This window comes from Oncorhynchus tshawytscha, unplaced genomic scaffold (assembly GCF_018296145.1).
Source record: "Oncorhynchus tshawytscha isolate Ot180627B unplaced genomic scaffold, Otsh_v2.0 Un_scaffold_1874_pilon_pilon, whole genome shotgun sequence".
Taxonomy (NCBI): domain Eukaryota; kingdom Metazoa; phylum Chordata; class Actinopteri; order Salmoniformes; family Salmonidae; genus Oncorhynchus; species Oncorhynchus tshawytscha.
Window position 1 is genome coordinate 203,463 of NW_024609604.1, and position 14,083 is coordinate 217,545.

Genomic DNA, 14,083 nt, shown 5'->3' on the forward strand with positions numbered 1-14,083 from the left:
AGTAGACTGGTGTGATGTAGATAGCTAGTAGACTGGTACGATGTAGATAGCTAGTAGACTGGTATGATGTAGATAGCTAGTAGACTGCTACGATGTAGATAGCTAGTAGACTGGTATGATGTAGATAGCTAGTAGACTGCTACGATGTAGATAGCTAGTAGACTGGTGTGATGTAGATAGCTAGTAGACTGGTACGATGTAGATAGCTAGTAGACTGGTACGATGTAGATAGCTAGTAGACTACGATGTAGATAGCTAGTAGACTGGTACGATGTAGATAGCTAGTAGACTGCTACGATGTAGATAGCTAGTAGACTCTACGATGTAGATAGCTAGTAGACTGCTACGATGTAGATAGCTAGTAGACTGGTACGATGTAGATAGCTAGTAGACTATGTTAGATATGTAGACTAGTAGACAGGTACGATGTAGATAGCTAGTAGACTGGTATGATGTAGATAGCTAGTAGACTGCTACGATGTAGATAGCTAGTAGACTGGTACGATGTAGATAGCTAGTAGACTGGTGTGATGTAGATAGCTAGTAGACTGGCTGATGTAGATAGCTAGTAGACTGGTACGATGTAGATAGCTAGTAGACTGGTGATGTAGATAGCTAGTAGACTGGTGTGATGTAGATAGCTAGTAGACTGGTGTGATGTAGATAGCTAGTAGACTGGTATGATGTAGATAGCTAGTAGACTGGTACGATGTAGATAGCTAGTAGACTGGTATGATGTAGATAGCTAGTAGACTGCTACGATGTAGATAGCTAGTAGACTGGTATGATGTAGATAGCTAGTAGACTGGTGTGATGTAGATAGCTAGTAGACTGGTGTGATGTAGATAGCTAGTAGACTGGTGTGATGTAGATAGCTAGTAGACTGGTACGATGTAGATAGCTAGTAGACTGGTACGATGTAGATAGCTAGTAGACTGCTACGATGTAGATAGCTAGTAGACTGGTGTGATGTAGATAGCTAGTAGACTGGTACGATGTAGATAGCTAGTAGACTGGTACGATGTAGATAGCTAGTAGACTGGTACGATGTAGATAGCTAGTAGACTGGTACGATGTAGATAGCTAGTAGACTGGTACGATGTAGATAGCTAGTAGACTGGTACGATGTAGATAGCTAGTAGACTGGTGTGATGTAGATAGCTAGTAGACTGGTATGATGTAGATAGCTAGTAGACTGCTACGATGTAGATAGCTAGTAGACTGGTACGATGTAGATAGCTAGTAGACTGGTACGATGTAGATAGCTAGTAGACTGGTGTGATGTAGATAGCTAGTAGACTGGTACGATGTAGATAGCTAGTAGACTGGTACGATGTAGATAGCTAGTAGACTGGTGTGATGTAGATAGCTAGTAGACTGCTACGATGTAGATAGCTAGTAGACTGCTACGATGTAGATAGCTAGTAGACTGCTACGATGTAGATAGCTAGTAGACTGGTGTGATGTAGATAGCTAGTAGACTGGTGTGATGTAGATAGCTAGTAGACTGCTACGATGTAGATAGCTAGTAGACTGCTACGATGTAGATAGCTAGTAGACTGCTACGATGTAGATAGCTAGTAGACTGCTACGATGTAGATAGCTAGTAGACTGGTGTGATGTAGATAGCTAGTAGACTGGTGTGATGTAGATAGCTAGTAGACTGGTGTGATGTAGATAGCTAGTAGACTGGTGTGATGTAGATAGCTAGTAGACTGGTGTGATGTAGATAGCTAGTAGACTGGTACGATGTAGATAGCTAGTAGACTGGTACGATGTAGATAGCTAGTAAACTGGGACGATGTAGATAGCTAGTAGACTGGCCTCGATGTAGATAGCTAGTAGACTGGTACGATGTCGATAGCTAGTAGACTGTACGATGTCGATAGCTAGTAGACTGGTACGATGTAGATAGCTAGTAGACTGCTACGATGTAGATAGCTAGTAGACTGGTGTGATGTAGATAGCTAGTAGACTGGTGTGATGTAGATAGCTAGTAGACTGCTACGATGTAGATAGCTAGTAGACTGGTACGATGTAGATAGCTAGTAGACTGGTACGATGTAGATAGCTAGTAGACTGGTGTGATGTAGATAGCTAGTAGACTGGTACGATGTAGATAGCTAGTAGACTGGTACGATGTAGATAGCTAGTAGACTGGTACGATGTAGATAGCTAGTAGACTGGTACGATGTAGATAGCTAGTAAACTGGTGTGATGTAGATAGCTAGTAGACTGCTACGATGTAGATAGCTAGTAGACTGGTACGATGTAGATAGCTAGTAGACTGGTACGATGTAGATAGCTAGTAGACTGCTACGATGTAGATAGCTAGTAGACTGGTACGATGTAGATAGCTAGTAGACTGGTGTGATGCAGGCACACAGCTAGTTTGACAGAGCAGAAAAACAGATGCTTGACCTTTGACTCTGTTGCCAGCAGCTCCTCAAACACCTTCTCCAGTGTCCAGCTGGAGAGAAAAAGGAGACAGTACAATTTACATTTAGAAATTGAAAGGTTAGGAAGGTTAGATTCCTGATCCTCAGCCCTCCACTAGAGGCTGGGGATGTTACCTGGCCTCCAGGTATTCTCTACTAGAGGCTGGGGATTTTACCTGGCCTCCAGGTATTCTCTACTAGAGGCTGGGGATTTTACCTGGCCTCCAGGTATTCTCTACTAGAGGCTGGGATTTTACCTGGCCTCCAGGTATTCTCTACTAGAGGGTGGGGATGTTACCTGGCCTCCAGGTATTCTCTACTAGAGGCTGGGGATCTTTACTTGGCCTCCAGGTATTCTCTACTAGAGGCTGGGGATCTTTACTTGGCCTCCAGGTATTCTCTACTAGAGGCTGGGGATCTTTACTTGGCCTCCAGGTATTCTCTACTAGAGTCTGGGGATCTTTACTTGGCCTCCAGGTATTCTCTACTAGAGTCTGGGGATCTTTACTTGGCCTCCAGGTATTCTCTACTAGAGTCTGGGGATCTTTACTTGGCCTCCAGGTATTCTCTACTAGAGTCTGGGGTTACTTGGCCTCCAGGTATTCTCTACTAGAGGCTGGGGATCTTTACTTGGCCTCCAGGTATTCTCTACTAGAGGCTGGGGATCTTTACCTGGCCTCCAGGTATTCTCTACTAGAGTCTGGGGATCTTTACTTGGCCTCCAGGTATTCTCTACTAGAGTCTGGGGATCTTTACTTGGCCTCCAGGTATTCTCTACTAGAGGCTGGGGATCTTTACTTGGCCTCCAGGTATTCTCTACTAGAGGCTGGGGATCTTTACTTGGCCTCCAGGTATTCTCTACTAGAGGCTGGGGATCTTTACTTGGCCTCCAGGTATTCTCTACTAGAGTCTGGGGATCTTTACTTGGCCTCCAGGTATTCTCTACTAGAGGCTGGGGATCTTTACTTGGCCTCCAGGTATTCTCTACTAGAGGCTGGGGATCGTTACTTGGCCTCCAGGTATTCTCTACTAGAGGCTGGGGATCTTTACTTGGCCTCCAGGTATTCTCTACTAGAGGGTGGGGATGTTACTTGGCCTCCAGGTATTCTCTACTAGAGGCTGGGGATCTTTACTTGGCCTCCAGGTATTCTCTACTAGAGGCTGGGGATCTTTACTTGGCCTCCAGGTATTCTCTACTAGAGTCTGGGGATCTTTACTTGGCCTCCAGGTATTCTCTACTAGAGTCTGGGGATCTTACTTGGCCTCCAGGTATTCTCTACTAGAGGCTGGGGATCTTACTTGGCCTCCAGGTATTCCCTACTAGAGGCTGGGATCTTACTTGGCCTCCAGGTATTCCCTACTAGAGGCTGGGGATCTTTACTTGGCCTCCAGGTATTCTCTACTAGAGGCTGGGGATCTTACTTGGCCTCCAGGTATTCTCGTGGCAGCTCCTCCAGCTCCTCGCTGCCCATCCCTGAGGACCGGACCTCCTGTTCCACCAGAGAGTCTACCAGGACCCTGAAGTAGGCCCACACACTGTCCTCCCACGACTCACACACTGGGAGTAGCTAGAGGGAGACCGAGAGACAAATCACTACAACCACCACCACTCTACTGTAGTTCAGCTAGAGGGGAGAGACAGAGAGTCTACCAGAACCCTGACCCCCCCCAATCCTCTTCCTCCCCCTGACCCCCCCCAATCCTCTTCCTCCCCCTGACCCCCCCAATCCTCTTCCTCCCCTGACCCCCCCAATCCTCTTCCTCCCCCTGACCCCCAATCCTCTTCCTCCCCTGACCCCCCAATCCTCTTCCTCCCCCTGACCCCCAATCCTCTTCCTCCCCCTGACCCCCCCCCCAATCCTCTTCCTCCCCCTGACCCCCCCAATCCTCTTCCTCCCCCTGATCCCCCCCAATCCTCTTCCTCCCCCTGATCCCCCCCCCCAATCCTCTTCCTCCCCCTGACCCCCCCCAATCCTCTTCCTCCCCCTGACCCCCCAATCCTCTTCCTCCCCCTGACCCCCCAATCCTCTTCCTCCCCCTGACCCCCCCCAATCCTCTTCCTCCCCCTGACCCCCCAATCCTCTTCCTCCCCCTGATCCCCCCCAATCCTCTTCCTCCCCCCTGACTCCCCCAATCCTCTTCCTCCCCCTGACTCCCCCAATCCCTTCCTCCCCCTGACTCCCCCAATCCCTTCCTCCCCCTGACTCCCCCCCCTCCTCCCCCTCCCCCTCCTCCCCCAATCCTCTTCCTCCTCCCCCTGACTCCCCCAATCCTCTTCCTCCCCCTGCCCCCCAACACATACAAGTGCCACAGACAGACAGACAGACAGAGAGACAGACAGAGAGACAGAGAGAGAGAGAGAGAGAGAGACAGAGAGAGAGACAGAGAGCGAGAGACAGAGAGAGAGAGAGACAGAGAGAGAGAGAGAGAGAGAGAGAGAGAGAGACACAGAGAGAGACAGAGAGAGACACAGAGAGAGACAGAGAGAGAGACAGAGAGAGAGAGACAGAGAGAGAGACAGAGAGAGAGAGAGAGAGAGAGAGAGACAGAGTCTTAGGGAGATAACACCCAACATACAGCTACAGACAGAGTCTTAGGGAGATAACACCCAACATACCCGTTTGAGGTTCCCACTCAGAACAGCGTAGATGGCTCTCTCATATCTGCTGAAGTGTTCACTATCAGCCATCCTCCAGCAGCAGACCTTCCACACACAGCGCTGAGGGTTCCCCTCCACCGGTAGCAGCTCTGCACCTCCTGGACACACCTCAGTTCCATCACAGACCGTTCATAGGGACGTGTGGGTTGTTATGGTGACCCAATTACCGCCACACCGGCGGTCACGAGTCTTGACCGCAGTCAAATTCTAACGTGACCGTTTAGTCACGGTAACTAAACTTCTCTAAGCTCTGATGATGCTGGTCATGAGTAGCCTACCAAACCCGCCGGTCGCGAGTAGCCTACCAAACCTGCAGGTCGCGAGTAGCCTACCAAACCTGCCGGTCGCGAGTAGCCTACCAAACCCGCCGGTCGCGAGTAGCCTACCAAACCTGTAGGTCGCGAGTAGCCTACCAAACCTGCTGATCGCGAGTAGCCTACCAAACCTGCTGGTCGCGAGTAGCCTATCAAACCTGCCGGTCGCGAGTAGCCTATCAAACCTGCCGGTCGCGAGTAGCCTACCAAACCTGCCGGTCATTAGTAGTTTACCAAACCTGCTGGTCATGAGTAGCCTACCAAACCTGCTCGTCATTAGTAGTCTACCAAACCTGCTCGTCATTAGTAGTCTACCAAACCTGCTCGTCATTAGTAGCCTACCAAACCTGCAGGTCATTAGTAGCCTACCAAACCTGCAGGTCGCGAGTAGCCTACCAAACCTGCTGGTCGCGAGTAGCCTACCAAACCTGCTGGTCGCGAGTAGCCTACCAAACCTGCTAGGTCGCGAGTAGCCTACCAAACCTGCTGGTCGCGAGTAGCCTACCAAACCTGCAGGTCGCGAGTAGCCTACCAAACCTGCTGATCGCGAGTAGCCTACCAAACCTGCTGGTCGCGAGTAGCCTACCAAACCTGCTGGTCATTAGTAGCCTACCAAACCTGCTGGTCATGAGTAGCCTCCCAAACCTGCTGGTCATTAGTAGCCTACCAAACCTGCTGGTCATTAGTAGCCTCCCAAACCTGCTGGTCATTAGTAGCCTCCCAAACCTGCTGGTCATTAGTAGCCTCCCAAACCTGCTGGTCATTAGTAGCCTCCCAAACCTGCTGGTCATTAGTAGCCTCCCAAACCTGCTGGTCATTAGTAGCCTCCCAAACCTGCTGGTCATTAGTAGCCTCCCAAACCTGCTGGTCATTAGTAGCCTCCCAAACCTGCTGGTCATTAGTAGCCTACCAAACCTGCTGGTCATTAGTAGCCTACCAAACCTGCTGGTCATTAGTAGCCTCCCAAACCTGCTGGTCATTAGTAGCCTCCCAAACCTGCTGGTCATTAGTAGCCTCCCAAACCTGCTGGTCATTAGTCATTAGTAGCCTCCCAAACCTGCTGGTCATTAGTAGCCTCCCAAACCTGCTGGTCATTAGTAGCCTCCCAAACCTGCTGGTCATTAGTAGCCTACCAAACCTGCTGGTCATTAGTAGCCTCCCAAACCTGCTGGTCATTAGTAGCCTACCAAACCTGCTGGTCATTAGTAGCCTACCAAACCTGCTGGTCATTAGTAGCCTCCCAAACCTGCTGGTCATTAGTAGCCTCCCAAACCTGCTAACTGCCTGGTACTCAGCACTCTGTTGGCAGGATTTATTTGACTTTTTAAAATGTAGATGTTCCAAAGGCCTACATCAGTGTCTTGTAGGCTGTGTGTGGAAGTCAGGAGATGCTAAACGTGTTTATGTTCATTAAAAAGGTCAATTACCGTGAGACAGACAGTTATTTACATGACAATCACCGGCTGACAAAAAGGTCACGACCTCCACTTGGTGTCATACATCTGTTGGTGAGAGTGTACGGTGGAGAACTGACCTCCGTTGATGTTGGGGTCGTGGTACAGCTTCCATCCCTCCAGAGTAGCAGCTCTCCATGCCTGGCCACAGCGCTTACACAGCCTCTGGGCCTACACACAACCACACGTCACTGTGACTAGAAACCAGTTCAGTGTAACCCTCCCATCCACCAGGTGGCGCTGTACTGAGATCGGTCTCAAAACGACACCCTATTACCTATACACTGCACTACTTTTGTGACCAGAGAACTATGAGCCCTGGTGAACAGGGAACAAATGGTGAACAGGGAACAAAACAGTGAACAGGGAACAAATGGTGCCATTTGAGAGTGTCTCCTGTTTCTCACCTCGTCAGTCATGCCCGCTCTGAGGAGGGTGAAGAGGTACTTCAGCAGTCTGGCATCATCCTCTCTGTCCAGGTCTGCCAGGGGACGTCTCTGTCTGATGGGGGCGTCAGGGTCCTACAGACACACTGAGTTACTTTATGGTCTAAGTAAAACAACGTATTCCCTATCATGGCATCAGAGCATGTGTATGTAGGGGAGAGTGTGTGTGCGAGAGAGAGATAGATTGTGAAGAGCAGGCCTAAAAGTCCCCCCTAAACCAGCTCGGTAACCAGGGGAACATAAAAGCCTGTGAAGAGCAGGCCTAAAAGCCCCTCTTACCAGCTCAGTAACCAGGGGAACATTGAAGCCTGTGAAGAACAGGCCTAAAAGCCCCTCTTACCAGCTCAGTAACCAGGGGAACATTGAAGCCTGTGAAGAACAGGCCTAAAAGCCCCTAGTACCAGCTCGGTAACCAGGGGAACATTGAAGCCTGTGAAGAACAGGCCTAAAAGCCCCTAGTACCAGCTCAGTAACCAGGGGAACATTGAAGCCTGTGAAGAACAGGCCTAAAAGCCCCTAGTACCAGCTCAGTAACCAGGGGAACATTGAAGCCTGTGAAGAACAGGCCTAAAAGCCCCTCTTACCAGCTCAGTAACCAGGGGAACATTGAAGCCTGTGAAGAACAGGCCTAAAAGCCCCTCTTACCAGCTCAGTAACCAGGGGAACATTGAAGCCTGTGCTGGAGGTGTTTCTTCTCAGTTTCAGAGCATGAAGGGTATTCTCCCTGAAAGTCAAACAGAATATTAGCCAAGGCACATGGTCTTCCTAACGACATACAAGTGCTCGTCTCTCTCAAATAACTCCAGCTACTTACCAGTAGACAGACTTGGCGTAGTATTCAATGTTGTCGGAGAAGTCCCCGATTTCATCTTTGGCGATACTCTCTAACCAATCCACAACCAACTAAGAGAGAGGAGGTGAAACGATTATTTAAAACTTTACAATGTCTCTATTACAACCATCCATCAGACCAAACAGGACTGTACCACTAGAGACAGATAATAGGGGAGGAGGTGTGTGTGTAGTGAGTGTGTTTTTGTGTGTGTGTGTATACACTACCAGTCAAAAGTTTTAGAAAACCTGCTCATTCCAGGACTTTTCTTTATTTTTTTACTATTTTCTACATTGTAGAATAATAGCGAAGACGTCAAAACTATGAAATAACACACATGGAATCATGTAGTAACCAAAAAAAAGTTTTCAAACAAAACAGATTCTTCAAAGTAGCCACCTTTTGCCTTGATGACTGCTTTGCACACTCTTGGCATTCTCTCAACCAGCTTCATGAGGTAGTCACCTGGAATGCATTTCAATTAACAGGTATGCCTTCTTAAAAGTTGATTTGTGGAATTTCTTTCCTTCTTAATGCGTTTGAGCCACTCAGTTGTGTTGTGACAGGGTAGGGGTGTATACAGAAGACCCTAACCCTATTTGGTAAAAGACCAAGCCCATATTATGGCAAAAACAGCTCAAATAAGCAAAGAAAAACAACAGTCCATCGTTACTTTAAGACATGAAGGTCAGTCAATGCGGAAAATTTCAAGAACTTGGAACGTTTCTTCAAGTGCAGTCGCAAAAACCATCAAGCGCTATGATGAAACTGGCTCTCATGAGGACCACCACAGGAAAGGAATCCCAGAGTTACCTCTGCTGCAGAGAATAAGTTTATTAGATTTACCAGCCTCAGAAATTGCAGCCCAAATAAATGCTACACAGAGTTCAAGTAACAGACACATCGCAATATCAACTGTTCAGAGGAGATGCGTGAAATCACACCTTCATGGTCGAATTGCTGCAAAGAAACCACTTGTAAAGGACACCAATAAGAAGAAGAGACTTGCTTGGGGCAAGAACCACGAGTAATGGACATTAGATCGGTGGAAATCTGTCCTTTGGTCTGATGAGTCCAAAGTTGCGATTTTTGGTTCCATCCGCCGTGTCTTTGTGAGACGCAGAGTAGGTGAACGGATGATCTCTGCATGTGTGGTTCCCACCGTGAAGCATGGAGGAGGAGGTGTGATGGCGTGGGGGTGCTTTGCTGGTGATACTGTCTGTGATTTATTTAAAATTAAAAAGGCACACTTAACCAGCATGGCTACCACAGCATTCTGCAGGGATACTCCATCCCATCTGGTTTGCGCTCAGTGAGACTATAATTTGTTTTTCAACAGGGCAATGACCCAACACACCTCCAGGCTGTGTAAGGGCTATTTGACCAAGATGGAAAGTGATGGAATGCTGCATCAGATGACCTGGCCTCCACAATCACCCAAACTCAACCAAACAAGTGCTCAGCATATGTGGGAACTCCTTGAAGACTGTTGGAAAAGCATTCCAGGTGATGCTGGTTGAGAGAATGCCAAGAGTGTGCAAAGCTGTCATCAAGGAAAAGGATGGCAACTTTGAAGAATCTAAAATACATTTTGATTTGTTTAACACTTTTTTTTGGTTTCTACATGATTCCATAGGTGTTATTTCATAGTTTTGATGTCTTCACTATTATTCTACAATGTAGAACATGTTGACTGGTACTGTATGTGTGTGTGTGTGGGAGAGTCTAACCTGACTCTGGCGTACTACAGCATCTCTCTGGAAAAGTTGTTCCATCACCACCTTCTCACTAACACCGGGAGCCTGAGGAGAGATGGTCACACACACAGGAGAGAGGACAGTTACTCCATTTCCTTCTCTCTCTCCATCACACAGGAGAGGACAGTTACTCCATTTCCTTCTCTCTCTCCCTCTCCATCACACAGGAGAGAGGACAGTTACTCCATTTCCTTCTCTCTCTCCCTCTCCCCATCACACAGGAGAGAGGACAGTTACTCCATTTCCTTCTCTCTCTCCCTCTCCCCATCACACAGGAGAGAGGACAGTTACTCCATTTCCTTCCATCTCTCCCCTCTCCATCACACAGGAGAGAGGACAGTTACTCCATTTCCTTCTCTCTCTCCATCACACAGGAGAGGACAGTTACTCCATTTCCTTCTCTCTCTCCCTCTCCATCACACAGGAGAGAGGACAGTTACTCCATTTCCTTCTCTCTCTCCCTCTCCCCATCACACAGGAGAGAGGACAGTTACTCCATTTCCTTCTCTCTCTCCCTCTCCATCACACAGGAGAGAGGACAGTTACTCCATTTCCTTCTCTCTCTCCATCACACAACAAGAAACACCTGTAGTTCCCTAACGACATCATAGTTGTAGAGGAGTACTCACAGCCACATCCATCATGATGTCATCCTCCAGCTCTGACTGGATCCTGTCTCTGAGGGGGAGGGACACAGTGATGTAACAAAGTCAAACCACACGTCCCCATAGCAACACCATTCCTCTATGTAGTGATGAGGAAAATGAATGCAAAAATAAATAGTTACATGTAGATAGGGATATTGTTTTGGATGACATAGCGTAGCGACATTTAGCTATACATTTGTTTTTGCGCTAGTCGGCTGTACCTACACCTAAACTTTTCCTTCACAGCCTTGTTCTCTATCTTTTTAAATAGGGAGCCAATTGGTTCAGCATTAAAACATGGCTCTCTCTCTCGTCCCTCTGCAGCAGACATATGGTGAGCATATGTTTGGAACATCGAATCACTATAAAATCACTATACATTTGGTATCGGCGTGTAAGTATTGTGATGACATCGTTTTGTGAGTTCCCTGCTAATTCACAGCCCTAATATATATATAGAGAGAGAGATAGAGAGAGAGAATGGAAGGAACAGACAGACAGACGGATCGCGAGACAGAGACGGATCGTGAGACAGACAGACGGATCGTGAGACAGAGAGACAGACGGATCGTGAGACAGAGAGACAGACGGATCGTGAGACAGAGACGGATCGCGAGACAGAGAGACAGACGGATCGTGAGACAGACAGACGGATCGAGAGTGAGACAGACAGACGGATCGCGAGACAGGACAGACGGATCGTGAGACAGACAGACATCGTGAGACAGACAGACAGAGACAGACAGACAGACAGACAGACAGACAGACAGACAGACAGACAGACAGACAGACAGACAGGGGACGTGAGACAGACAGACAGACAGTGAGACAGCCAGCCAGACAGACAGTGAGACAGACAGACAGACAGACAGACGGACCGTGAGACAGACAGACAGACAGACAGACAGACTGGCGGACCGTGAGACAGACAGCCAGCCAGCCAGCCAGCCAGCTAGCCAGACAGACAGACAGCCAGCCAGACAGCCAGCCACTAACCTGTATAGACACTAACCTGTATAGACACTAACCTGTATAGACACTAACCTGTATAGACACTAACCTGTATAGAGAAGTAATGAGGCGCCAGGTGACCATCTCCTGCTGTAAAAGCCATCTCATACCAGCAGTCTTAGAGGACTTCTGTTGCCCTGGAGCTGCCCTCGATACCAGCCTCTGGAGCATGCCCACCTGGTACACAATACATCATTATCACTGTTCGTAAGGGCAGCATAGCCATACATACACCATTATCACTGTGTTCATAAGGGCAGCATAGCCATACATACACCATTATCACTGTTCATAAGGGCAGCATAGCCATACATACACCATTATCACTGTGTTCATAAGGGCAGCATAGCCATACATACACCATTATCACTGTGTTCATAAGGGCAGCATAGCCATACATACACCATTATCACTGTGTTCATAAGGGCAGCATAGCCATACATACACCATTATCACTGTGTTCATAAGGGCAGCATAGCCATACATACACCATTATCACTGTGTTCATAAGGGCAGCATAGCCATACATACACCATTATCACTGTTCATAAGGGCAGCATAGCCATACATACACCATTATCACTGTGTTCATAAGGGCAGCATAGCCATACATACACCATTATCACTGTTCACAAGGGCAGCATAGCCATACATACACCATTATCACTGTGTTCATAAGGGCAGCATAGCCATACATACACCATTATCACTGTGTTCATAAGGGCAGCATAGCCATACATACACCATTATCACTGTTCGTAAGGGCAGCATAGCCATACATACACCATTATCACTGTGTTCATAAGGGCAGCATAGCCATACATACACCATTATCACAGTGTTCATTTTCAAGTTCACAAGGGCAGCATAGCCATACATACACCATTATCACTGTGTTCATAAGGGCAGCATAGCCATACATACACCATTATCACTGTGTTCATAAGGGCAGCATAGCCATACATACACCATTATCAGTAAGGGGCGTGAGATAGCCATACATACACCATTATCACTGTGTTCATAAGGGCAGCATAGCCATACATACACCATTATCACTGTTCGTAAGGGCTGCATAGCCATACATACACCATTATCACTGTTCGTAAGGGCTGCATAGCCATACATACACCATTATCACTGTGTTCATAAGGCTGCACAGCTCTGCATATAAAACACACAATGACACACACACACACACACACACACATACGCTCGCACATACCCACGCTTGAGGAGCAAACCTCCTGCTCTACAAACTCTTGCACACACACACACACACACACACACACACACACACACACACACACACACACACACTAACACACACACACACGTGTTCACACACACACACACACGTGTTCTAAAACCACACACACACACACACACGCATGCTAAAACACACACACACAAACACACACACACGTGTTCTAAAAACACACACACACATACAACACACACACACTGTTCTAAAACACACATACACACATACATACACACACACACGTGTTCTAAAACACACACACACGTGTTCTAAAACACACACACACACACATACACCACACACACGTGTTCTAAAACACACACACATGACTGTGTTCTAAAAAACACACACACACACACATGTTCTAAAACACACACACACACACGTGTTCTAAAACACACACACACACACACACGTGTTCTAAAACACACAACACACACACACACACATCACGTGTTCTAAAACACACACACACACACGTGTTCTAAAACACACACACACGTGTTCTACACACGTGTTCTAAAACACACACACACACACACACACACACGTGTTCTAAAACACACACACACAAAACACACACACACGTGTTCTAAAACACACACACACACACACACACACACACGTGTCCTAAAACACACAAACACGTGTCTAAAACACACAGTAGAGGGCAGTTGGTTGAGGTAAGTGAGAAAACACCGTGTCCTGACAGATGTTCTTCATACATACCCACAGCAGGTCAAAGACTGCAGTAGCCTGAATACACACACACACATCACTGTGTTCTAAAACACACAGTAGAGGGAAGTTGGTTGAGGTAAGTGAGAAAACGGTACCTTGTCTTGACAGATGGCTTCATACTCCCCCAGCAGGTCAAAGACTGCAGTGGAGGAGTGTCTGAGATAGGACTGGAGGAACTCTGGGAACAGACTGACTGACGCTGCAGGACACAGAGGGGAGGGGGTCAGAGGTCAGCAGTGGAGGAGTGTCTGAGATAGGACTGGAGGAACTCTGGGAACAGACTGACTGACGCTGCAGGACACAGAGGGGGGGGGTCAGAGGTCAGCAGTGGAGGAGTGTCTGAGATAGGACTGGAGGAACTCTGGGAACAGACTGACTGACGCTGCAGGACACAGAGGGGGGGGTCAGAGGTCAGCAGTGGAGGAGTGTCTGAGATAGGACTGGAGGAACTCTGGGAACAGACTGACTGACGCTGCAGGACACAGAGGGGGGTCAGAGGTCAGCAGTGGAGGAGTGTCTG

The 14,083-nt window shown here is 47.9% G+C and overlaps 1 protein-coding gene across 1 annotated transcript in view; it reads right to left on the bottom strand.

Annotated features, from left to right (window-relative positions):
• Positions 1-14,083, bottom strand: part of nup107 (nucleoporin 107) — a 36,253-nt gene that overhangs the window by 14,773 nt on the left and 7,397 nt on the right. Inside the window, exons 6-16 of the mRNA XM_042316215.1 lie at positions 13,659-13,762; positions 11,608-11,735; positions 10,530-10,578; positions 9,874-9,945; positions 8,126-8,214; positions 7,957-8,035; positions 7,273-7,386; positions 6,946-7,036; positions 5,056-5,195; positions 3,861-4,006; positions 2,422-2,470 (exon numbers count right to left, since the gene is read on the bottom strand). Of these exons, the coding sequence (XP_042172149.1) occupies positions 2,422-2,470; positions 3,861-4,006; positions 5,056-5,195; positions 6,946-7,036; positions 7,273-7,386; positions 7,957-8,035; positions 8,126-8,214; positions 9,874-9,945; positions 10,530-10,578; positions 11,608-11,735; positions 13,659-13,762 (1,061 nt within the window). The remainder of the gene's footprint in view (positions 1-2,421; positions 2,471-3,860; positions 4,007-5,055; positions 5,196-6,945; positions 7,037-7,272; positions 7,387-7,956; positions 8,036-8,125; positions 8,215-9,873; positions 9,946-10,529; positions 10,579-11,607; positions 11,736-13,658; positions 13,763-14,083) is intronic.